Here is an 11,766-nt window from a genome sequence, read left to right on the forward strand (position 1 = left end):
TGACCAATCTTGTTAATTTTTTCTCATCCACTTGACAGATATCAATAGATGACCTAAATCAAAATTCGCCAATTCCATCATTGACTGTACGGTAGCGACCAGACGTCCCGCGGTGTGACCAAACTCGGCAAAAAAGTGTTGTAAGTGTAAGAAATTGATTGATCTGATATCACTCTCGTTGGCACGTCGATTCTGCACGCCCACTGATTGTAAAAACTGGTGAAATGAAGAGTGTTCTGGACTTGCGAGAAATATTTATTTTTTATATAGTACTCACTGAGTGTCATTTGTACTGGTCGAGTTACAATATTATGTATGTCATTATAGTTGATGAGATCCTTTTGTTACCCCAGATAATATTATGACTAATATTATTTTATTATGATAAACATTAAGACTGTCAGTACATTTATGAAAATTTCATAAACGTTCACAAAAATCGTCAGCTTTTTGCTCTTAACGGTGATTTTCATTATAATAACACTAGAAATAAGGGATTGCTTGTAACTAATTCTAGTAGGCGTCATAAGATACGTAATAGCTTTAAGGGTAAATGTATACACTTTAATAATAAAGTCCCAGCCACTGTTCAGGCATTATCTATAAATAAATTTAAATGTTTTATTAAAAAATGGCTCTATCGTAAATCCTACTACTCTACTACTGCGCAAAAAAAGAATGCTGGGAGAGTTTGTTGCGCCGCTTCTTCTCTCTCAGAGTGCCATTTATTTTACTTGTTACTTTTAAAGCAAAATAGAATTTTATGAATAAGAAGGCATTTCATGCCTCATTTTTAATATTGATTACTGAGAAAGATAAATCTTCTTTAATTTGTCCTGCCCTTTCTTTGAAATATGGTGAATAAAATAAACCTTAGTGCTTTTGTTATGAAGTGCATATTATTTAAAAGTGTACCATCCGTTTTGGAACAGTTGCATGATGCTGTTTTCCGACTTCGACTTCGACTTCTCTAGGCGTCGTTTACGATGTATAAGGTCATCGGCTGCTAAGCCAATAGGCTACTAGCTAGCTAGTGTATGTTTGTTACGAGTCTTTAGATATACCAGGGCCTTACTCACAAGAAGCTTTGCCCACTATGACAGAACAGTTTAAAGAGATTCTGTTCTGATCCTGTTCTGTGCCCACTATAAAGTTGGATTCTGCTAAAATATATTTTAAATTTGCTATTTTACCTACGTTACTCTACTTTTCTCCTGTGATATGTAAGAGCCTACATATTATTATTATTCCTATCCAAAGAGGAATTATCTAGATTTATAAAAAAATTAACGTGTAAAAATATTGCGTAATTGAGAAAAAACAACCAGTTTAGAAAAGGTTGTCTGCTTATACAACTATCAACAAATAAACGACATTGTGGATTAACGAGGACCTATTGTAATATAACAAGTACATCAGAATAAGTGTATGCACACACCTGCCGCCACAGTAAATCTTTTGCCAAGTAATAATTTGCAAGCACTCTTTGTTTTCCGCCTTCTACGGCATCGTCCCTTGTGAAACTGCTGGACTATTGAGATTAGACATCTAATGTAATAAGGTGACGAGTGTAATCGAGACGCTGCTCAGAATTGTGAAAGTACAAAATCCTGGTCAGCACTGAATTGTTGCCAAGGCGTAACTGACTAGTCTCGTTCTTCTAATCGAAGACCAGAATGCGGAGTGGCCATCCGATGGCCATCTTAAATATCCACCGTACAGGCAAGATATGTTTTAAGTGCAAAGCACATGAAACCGAAAAAGGAGAAATTTTCCGTATAAGGCTGCAACAGCACTTTTTTATTGCTGGTAAATGGTAAAACTAGTGACTGTATGTTTCGGCTTCCTTCCACAAACGCTATGGTAAACTATATAAATATATAAAACAAACCAAATAATAACTCCATCTCAACCAAATAACGTAATTGCTTTCTCCATTACCGCAATGAATTCACACGCGCAGACCACTTTTAGTGCTAATGGTCCTCTCCATCAACAAGACCTGATTATCACATCATCCGGCATCGCGTAATCTGCAGCCAAATGACCGGCAATTGGTACTAAGACATAAGTCAGGAAATATAATGTTTTACTTACATATTGCATTCATTATGACATAATTGTAATGAATCCTTACAATTTGAGAAAATTATTACACGAAGTATTTTATATAAATGAATATTATTGTAAGCTATCGACAAATAACTATGGGGTCTGATTATTGGTAGGTCATTATCATCACCATCAGCCGGAAGACGTCCACGGCCTCAAAGGCCTCCCCTAAAGATTTCTACGACGATCGGTCCTACGCTGCCCTCATCCAACGTACCTTTAAGCTTAGAATGTACTTCTCGTATTGCTGATGTTCATAAGCTGATGCTTTTCAAATCCTATCAAGTAAGCCTCTTGTCTGTTTGCTCCCTCTCAAGTGCCCCAGGGCACTACATTTTTCATATACACCAAAATCGAAAGTGACGTACGGCACACTACTATCGACAAAGTTCTAACCCTAATTATGTTTATAAGATGGTTTATTTTGCATGGTCTTATAGCTTGTTTCAATAGCTTTCTGATACATTCACTCAAATTATCCATTAAGACACGTAAAATAATACGCATTGACAGGCCGCTGCGCGCGCGCCAAAATCACTCCGATCTGAGGCGCGGGGGCACTTGCCGATTTCGGAAGGTTGAAAAACGGATAACGATTCCGCACATATCATAGCATCCGAAATGGTAACTGTGTTTTCCTTATACTTTGTGTTTAAACTAATTCTAATTCATTACTTACAACGTAAGTTGTAGTAATCTCCTAAAATCTCTAATCATATTGTTAATTCAGTAGCGCGCGAACCCGTGAACACAAATTACTTTTTTATCTGTTATTCCTTTGTCATTCTTTGTGTGGTCTGGTCTATACATGCCGCTATTGGCGCGAACTGCTGGACGCCATTGTTCGAATTCCACACGAATTTGAATTTCGGACATCCCGCAGTTTCTTTATTCGCGCTTACGTTGATAAAAAAGGTTTTATTGTCAAATGACATGGAAACTTTTTGCTGTCGACCTTTTTGAAGTGAATTAGTTAATTTGATATTATTCAATAACATTATAAAATTAGATTAAGTTAAGGTTAAGTTATATGTGAATTAATCAAAGCTTAGTGACATCTGAAGACCTTCGATTATCGATATCGATGTTGAATAATCTGTTTGTGTAATTTTTTTAATGAGCCTATAGCAATGTTAAATAAGTGAGGTTTTTTTACCTATTACTTAAAAAATCTTTATTGTTATTTTTCACTAACTTAGGTAGACTAATGAACATTAATCATTTTATGATGGTGAGTACATTGTTGAGAATTTTAGTGATTTCGACGAGGGTGTAGTTTGTAATTTGTATGCACAAGGCAAAGTCGATGTCCTTACTAAACCGGAGTATAGGGAATCGCACATTCCTCCGAGTGTGCTTGGTACTTTAAACTATTTGGAAAAAAACATCTGCCGTCATATATGTACGAAATAAATGACGTAGTTTCACCGCATATAACAAATCAGTAAAATAGTTCAGTGTTCAACAAAGGATGAGGAAAAGTTTGTACAAGGATGGGGCTTACAGAAACGAGGTGAAACTGAGGGTATCATTAACCCCGAATTATGGCATCGCATTTCTCCCCAGTGATATATACTGTTTTATACTACACTACATCTTCTAAGAAAACAAATGAAATCATTATCAGCCGGAAGACGTCCACTGCTGGACAAAGGCCTCCCCCAAAGGTCTGCACGACGATCGGTCCTACGCTGTCCTCATCCAACGTATTCCGGCGATATTGACCTGTCGGTTTATTTGGTGGGGGTCCTACCAACCCTACGTCTTCCGGTACGTGGATTCGAGTACTTTGCTGCCCCCATGCTCTTATAATAGAAATAATAATGAAATATTTTATCAATTTTATAAAAGTGGACAAAGAAAGCTAGCAACTTAGCAACTTGAAAAATTATTAAAGCTACCGTCTATTTTGTTCAGAAATTATAACTATATTGTTTACTATCAATTATTATTCAATACCAAATCCAAAAACAAATGATGTACACGAAAGAAATGAATTACATTTTCGCTGATAACTTTTGTAAAATAAAAACTCATTAAAAGTCAATTCAATTAAATAATAGAGAAACCTTATATTATCATATTTAAGCCTAATTTAGTTTCGAAATAATACTTATCAGATCAGTTATGTAACTATATTTAATTTACTATTTAATAAGATTTTCTTGGTCCCTATTGTTCAAGTACAATTACTGATTGACAATCTATTTTACAATCTCTTTCGCTGTCGTAATATTCTCCAAGATATTTACAAATCTATGGGTGACAATTTAAATGACAGTCTCTCATGAAAACTAAAACATAAAATAAAGTTTAAATCGATGTTTATTAAAACACTCGCCATGACTGTTTAAATGATTCAGAAATAGTAAATCCAGGAAGGTATTTACACAAAAATATATATTTACTGTATGAGATATTTGATAAGATGAAAACAATTTACTTTTCCAAAAAGAAACACATGTAATCTACTACAAAGTAATTATTACATAATTATTTTTGTGTGTAGTGTTGGTAGGACCCCCAGAAGATGGACCGACGATCTGGTCAAGATCGCCGGAATACGTTGGATGAGGGCAGCGCAGCACCGATCGTCGTAGAGATCTTTGGGAGAGGCCTTTGTCCACCAGTGACGTCTTTCGGCTGATGATGAATGAATGAAAAAAATGCAATTTCGTAAAGTTTCAAAACTTTTATTGTTACAATACTCGAGATAAAGAATTGCTTATAACTAATTTTAATAAGCTTTATAGGATACATAACAGTATAAAGGGTAAACATTATAAATTTAAAAGTTAAGTCACAGACTCTTAAAAATGTCTCTGCTATAATGCTTATGTCTACTCAACAGCTTAATATCTAAGCGACCGGACAGCCCAGGATTATATTATAATAAATATGAGAGTATTATGATTATTGTTTTATAACATTAGGAATGAAACAATATAATATTAAAGTATACGGAGAGAGTTTCTTGCGCCATTTCCCTTTCTCTCTCTATCCGCCATATTTGTTCCCAAACGGTGGTAATGCATAACATTAAAAATTATTCGAAAGTAATTAATCTCATTAAACAAATATTTTTAGTTTTCTTGGGTGTTAATTCAATAATGTCTCGTACCAGAATTTGGCGAGTCAACATATACTAAGTATGCCTCGTGTAGAGGCGAAACACGTGTCGAATTGTTTGAAAACGAATAACAGCGGAATTAACACTAGAGAAAACTCAAAACATTTGCATATATTATAGATTTCTGCAAAATAACGCCTACTTCAATAAATGATCTCATGAACAACAAAAATACATTTTATAATTTGCCTTTAAGCCTGGCATGATGGACGAACATATGCGGGAGATTGTTGAGAATGCATTGGAGAACTCCAGCCACCTTAATATAGATGATCCCCTGGGAATTACTCAAAAGGAAGGCTCCCAGGAACCAAATACACAGGTAGTGGAAGTTATATTCAAAATAACTTATTGATTCAAAATCCATCTTTCTATGTTGTCGTTTTTAATAGGCAAACATACGTCCTACATAATTTTTCATTAGCAGTGGAATGCTCCTTTGCACAGTATGCTGGCTAAATTGTGTGTACCACAACGGCACCTATTTCTGCCGTGAAGCAGTAATGTGTAAGCATTATTGTGTTTTGGTCTGAAGGGCGCCATCGGTAGTGAAATTACAGGGCAAATGAGACTTAACATCTTATGTCTCAAGGTGTGTTGTAGTGCCGCTCAGAATTATTGGGCTTTTCAAGAATCCCGAGCAGCACTGCATTGTAATGGGCAGGGCGTACCAACTACCATCAGCTGAACGTCCCGCTCGTCTCGTCCCTTACTGTCATAAATTCATGTCCCTTAATGTCATATATTCAACCTGAATATAAAAACAAAATATTCTTTATTATTTCATTTGCAATAATGTAACAGTTAACAATATGAAAGCAACGTACTAATATCTGCCTGCGTCAACTGCCTGAACTTCGGTGATACTGCGTTTATTCAAGATACATGAATTTTAATAGTTTCGAATTTCATTGTGGTGAAATGGGGATTAACTTAAAGAGACTAAAGCGGATGGAATTGTTGGGAAAAGTGTACCTAGACATCCATTCCAGAAATCTATTTAAACCTTCCCTGAGGATTCCTGTAACTCCTCCATATTGCGTATTGCAGCGTGGAATGAAACGTGGTGCCATAAGATGACTCATACGCTCGTTTGTCCTACTCTTCCATAAACAAAGGAGCCTAGAAAATAATACTAAGGATAGGAAGTATTTCAAGACCAAAGGGAGGACCATAATCTCTGCGTAGCTATTTGTAATACCTACTAGTTATTTTGTTACCCCACAGGTGTCTCTGGTTAACTCTTCGTCGTACGTACTGGCTCGGCATGACAGCGCACTGAGTGAGAATGTTGACAGCTGGCTGCGAGGCAGTACCACGGACACCAGGCTCCAAGGTGGCAGGTAATGGCGGACAGAATAAAGTGAAAACTTATATAATTTATATGTCTAGCTAGAGTCTCTTGCTGTTAGACAACTGATAAAAACAGGCCACGAATATAAGTTCAGAGTGCGTGGCAAGCTACATTTTACACTGGCGATTTGTATGACACTTTGTGTTAGTGTGCGTTAATTGCTCAAAATAGAAGTTATTTCTAAAGTCTATTTTTTTTCGACGTTTTCACAGCTGTCATAGTTTATCTACACGTATAAACGAGTGGGAGGCTCCTTTGCACAGGATGCCGCCTAGATTGTGGGTACCACAACGGCGCCTATTTCTTCCATGAAGCAGTAGGTAATGTGTAAACATTATTGTGTTTCGGTCTGAAGGGCGCCGTAGCTAGTAAATTTACTGGGCAAATGAATTTTTGGGTTTTTCAAGAATCCTGAGCGGCACTGCATTGGAATTGGGCAGGTCGTATCAATTACTATCAGCTGAACGTCCTGCTCGTCTCGTCCCTTATTTTCATTTACGTTATACAACAATAGTCAACAACATATTATTCACGTTAAAATATCGCGTTCTAAAATGCTTTGTCGCAAGAATAAATTGCTGCAGTGGTGGTCATGTACAATGCGCTTTTATAACATATTTATGTAATAGATAAAACATGATTATTGAGCGAAGCGAAGCGAAGCTGAGCTGAACTCACATCGGGTAACTCCAATTGATTTCTGTGTTAAATTGTTTCTCGACTATTTCTGGACCGATTTAAAAAAATTTGAACTCATAGAAAGCTTTCGAAATTTTCTAGGTTATTGTTGAGACAGACTTTTGAATTTCGACCTGATTCAATTATTATAATTAAAAACAAACATGAATTACAAATTATTCTAAATTAGCACGCGCATTATATTTATTTAAAAATTGAGCCGATTGATTAAATCTTGTTTGGTTAATTTTGTTTTCTTTTTGTACACAAACTTACTTTACCTCGCTTTGCTCAAACATACGCCGCAGCGAAGCTGTACGACGAGCGACTGCGGCATCATAGTATGATATACTTATGATTTTCATCCCCCATTTTGCCACTCTTAAAGGTGGTGTCATAGAAAATTTATTCCCTTAAAAATAATAATATACTTACCCAACTCATTGAGGAAGCCGGCTAGATTATGGGTACCACAACGGCGCCTTTTTCTGCCGTGAAGCAGTAATGCATTATTGTGTTTCGGTCTGGCACCGTAGCTAGTGAAATTACTGGGCAAATGAGGCTTAACATCTTATGTCTCAAGGTGACAAGCGCAATTGTAGTGCCGCCCAGAATTTTTGGGTTTTTTGAGAATCCTGAGCGGTACTGCATTGTAATGAGCATGGCGTATCAATTACCATCAGATGTACGTCCTGCTCGTCTCGTCCCTTAATATCATAAAAAAAAGTGTTTAAAGCAAATCAAGTGTACTTTTTATGTACCTACCTATGTATTGATAATATAATCTAATTTAATACTTTATCTTTCTTCAAGGATGGCACAAGGTCACAGGTCGACGGTCACCAGAGATTCGTTTGGCCCCGTGTGGTACCTCCTAGCTCTGGTTCTGCCTCTCTTCACCAACAGCAGCTCTGCCGGTTGGCGATGTTCTCCAAGGTTCGATGCTATAACTATTTTTTTTATTCATATTTGACTTTGATTTAGTATACATTTCCTTCGTTTTTATGACGGGGACAGTTCTACAGATATAAGATACTTTCCGATTTCTGTATTATTGCACCAACGAAAACGTTAGATTAATTTAAATCAGAAATATTAAGCCCAAATCCACTAGAGGAAAGTTGTGGGCGCCTAATTTATTTTTTAAGATTCCACAAATATAATACAATCTACGGTCTGTTTCAATATCAATAATGTGATGATTGCATACGTAGCGACATCTTGTGGCGTGTTTACGTTTTATGTATATCTTTTGTACCATTTATAAATTCTTTGCTCTAAGCAAGTTACAAGTTCTTACAACAAATAAAATGGTTTTCAATTCATGAATTATTTTATTTTTATATAATTATAATTTTAACGAGAACATTGGATAAATAAATGTCGTTTATGTGGATGACGTTTAAAGCGCCATCTATCGAGAAAACAATAAAACTCATACGAAAAACTGAACATCCAACACGAACAATTGGGTTTTTAGTAAGTCTAGTTGAATAGCAGTTGATTTAATATACTATACCTAGATGGCGCTTTAACAGAAACAGTGCTTATCATTGTTTGTCCAATAGTTTCATCTTGTCTCTTTCTCTGTCGTATCTCAAAATTATACAGTTTAAAATATAATTTATAAGAGTTTTGTAATATTATATCAATCTCTTAATGCTTACACTACCAGACCAGTAAAAAGTTAAAAATATGAAAAGTTTACCATAATAAGTACTTAGGTAATTCCAAATATGAGAGTAATAGGATTTTCTTAATAATCATTAACATGAATTTTTATCATAACGATCAACGCTTATAATTGCATTTATGCTTACCTCCCTACTGCATAACTTTGACCTGCCTAAGGACGAGTCACGAGTAATAAACTGAACGGCTTACACTCGCGCTATGTGCCACTATCGTTGCAAGTATTCAATGAGTGCTATGAATATAACATGTTTCAGCCTTTGTTTTTTAATACAAATTAGTTGTAGCTATTCGAATTCAAAACAAACAAAAAATGAGAATGAGAAATGAGATGTTTCCAAAATGGGATCTGGAATTGGTGGAGGAATCTTCTCACAGGATCTAAACATACACTTACCACCACCCTAGGGCACACACAGCTTCATCTTACTATGTGAGCCATCAAGGAAGCTTCATAGGAAGGACATGGTTACAATGTCAGAAATCTCTTCTCTCTGAAGAATAACACCTTCACGTCGCACGACTTTTATTGTTCCCTATAAGTGTCTCTGATAACGGATTGACTTTCCAATGGATGCAATGATTCATTGGGTGGCGATGCATAGGAGAACTGGCAGGGCGGTGTTTAGTGACTCAAGTAGTTGGCCCAATGCCTGTCTCGTCGCAGCCGTCTTGTAATTCGTCTGCTATTCAAAGATTACCTGGATGGAGCTCAATACTTAACATCCGGTGACCAGCAAGCTTGTTTGTCGTTCTATTCCATTAAAAGGAATCTCTTATACCTACATGTAATCAAACTCTGTATCCTTCAAAGCGAATACGAGACTAGAAGTGCACTGGTGATTTGATACTGAAATAGTTGGGAATACATAATGCCCCCGGTGGAACAATGATGAACAAATGCCTCCCCAAAAGATATCCACGATGATCAGCCTTCGCTACCCTCATCCAACGTATTCTGGCGATCTCCACCAGATCATCGGTCCATCTTGTACCTTGGCCTATCAACTGGGGGTACGTGGTTGCCATTCGAGAACTTTACTGCCCCAACGGCCATCTATGGAACTATGTGCCCTGCCCACTGCCACTTGAGTTTCGCAATCACTTGGGCTATGTCAATGACTTTGGTTTTTTTTTTTATGGAGTAGGAGGACAAACGAGCGTACGGGTCACCTGTTGTTAAGTGATCACCGCCGCCCACAATCTCTTGCAACACCAGAGGAATCACAGGAGCGTTGCCGGCCTTTAAGGAAGGTGTACGCGCTTTTTTTGAAGGTACCCATGTCATATCGTCCCGGAAACACCACACAAGGAAGTTCACTCCACAGCTTAGTAGTACGTGGAAGAAAGCTCCTTGAAAACCGCACTATGGAGGACCGCCACATATCCAGATGGTGGGGATGATATCCTAACTTGTGGCGTGTCGTGCGAAGGTGGAATTCCGCGGTTCTCCTACAACGGATCTCCTCATTTCTTATTAGATCTCACAGGGAAACTTCGAGTATAGCCCTCTCCATTGCCCTCTGAGCGACCACGAGCTTTCTCATCAGAACCATAGTTAGCGTGCCTGTGTGTAATGTTGCACCTCACTGCGATCGCCAACCCTAAGCATTGCGATTATGGCAAAACCCCCCAAGATGACAACAGACATCAATTTAACTGCCAATTAAAATAAGATATGAGTAAAATTATCATATGAAACTCTATTTCAGCGCAATTTTCAACACAGTGGAGTTATTCGCTCGGCAGTTAGGCTGCGTGTGTGGCAGACTCCGCGGCCATATCAGACGCCTGCTGCGAGCACAGCTCTCCCGGGATATATTCGCCACCATGATCAACGTGGTGCTGGTGGTGTACGCCGCTGGCTTCCTCATCCTCTCCTTGTACCAAGCCTCCGTATTCAGTTGATGCTGGAAAGATTTGCAATATCATTGTCTTTAAAAATACTTCACTTTGAAACTTGTCAGAAACTGGAATTTATAACATTATATTATCCTATAGTTTTGATTCTCTCTTAGTTTTGTACTATACTTTAAACTAGGACAACGAGTCATAGATGGGCTGTCTATAAAACAAACTGGTTTTAAGCATATTTATTTTTTATTGAAGACGAGGACTCGGGTATCCTTATGGTAAGCGATCACCGCCGCTCACACTCTTTAGCATCACGAAAGGGATCTACAATCTTGCTGGGCTCTTAAATCCTTACCAGTGGGAGGCTCCTTTGCACAGGATTCCGGCTGGATTATGGATACCACAACGGCGCCTATTTCCGCCGTGAAGCAGTAATGTGTAAGCATTATTGTGTTTCTGTCTGAAGGGTACCGTATCTAGTGAAATTACTGGGCAAATGAGATTTCACATTTTAATATGTCTCAAGGCGAGCGCAGTTGTAGAGCTTCTCAGAGTTTTGGGTTTTTCAAGAATCCTGAGTGCCACTGTATTGTAATGGGCAGGGTGTAACAGTTACCATCAGCTGAACGTCCTGCTCGTGTCGTCCCTTAATGTCTTAAAAAAAAACCATCAAGGCGCTCACAGAGTATTTACTGTTTCCCCGACAATTCCAGTAGCTGCAAGTTAAAGGCAGTTAAATGGTTCTGGATAACATTGGCCTGCACCATAACACAGATGAGAACTTGCGAGCGCTCTACAAAGTCGGTTTGCATTTTCTTTAATTAAATTTTGATAAAATTCAATTCGTGTACACATTAAAAAAAATATGTTTTTAATAATAAAAAGAACATAGCGTGGTCGTCTTTACAATAACAAAAAGCTGTGGAATGAGCTTCCTTGTGCATTG

General features: G+C 37.5%; 1 protein-coding gene across 1 annotated transcript; it reads left to right on the top strand.

Moving 5' to 3' along the window:
* Positions 1-3,604: 3,604 nt before the first annotated feature.
* LOC126974571 (uncharacterized) lies at positions 3,605-10,976 on the top strand. Its single transcript, XM_050822109.1, has 5 exons — positions 3,605-3,625; positions 5,439-5,564; positions 6,470-6,585; positions 8,088-8,210; positions 10,679-10,976. Exons 2-5 carry the CDS (start codon positions 5,445-5,447, stop codon positions 10,872-10,874), a joined length of 555 nt encoding a protein of 184 aa, XP_050678066.1. The 5' UTR covers positions 3,605-3,625; positions 5,439-5,444; the 3' UTR covers positions 10,875-10,976.
* The last annotated feature ends 790 nt before the right edge of the window (positions 10,977-11,766 follow it).

The sequence above is a fragment of the Leptidea sinapis genome, chromosome 32 (assembly GCF_905404315.1).
Source record: "Leptidea sinapis chromosome 32, ilLepSina1.1, whole genome shotgun sequence".
In the NCBI taxonomy this organism is placed as follows: Eukaryota; Metazoa; Arthropoda; class Insecta; order Lepidoptera; family Pieridae; genus Leptidea; species Leptidea sinapis.

What these genes read in the sequence shown, in the direction of transcription:
- LOC126974571 (XM_050822109.1), top strand. Translation starts at nt 5,445, where the DNA reads ATGATGGACGAACATATGCGGGAGATTGTTGAGAATGCATTGGAGAAC. An exon ending in CCCAGGAACCAAATACACAG is followed by an intron (nt 5,565 to 6,469) that starts GTAGTGGAAGTT and finishes GTTACCCCACAG; the next exon opens with GTGTCTCTGGTTAACTCTTC. An exon ending in GGTTGGCGATGTTCTCCAAG is followed by an intron (nt 8,211 to 10,678) that starts GTTCGATGCTAT and finishes ACTCTATTTCAG; the next exon opens with CGCAATTTTCAACACAGTGG.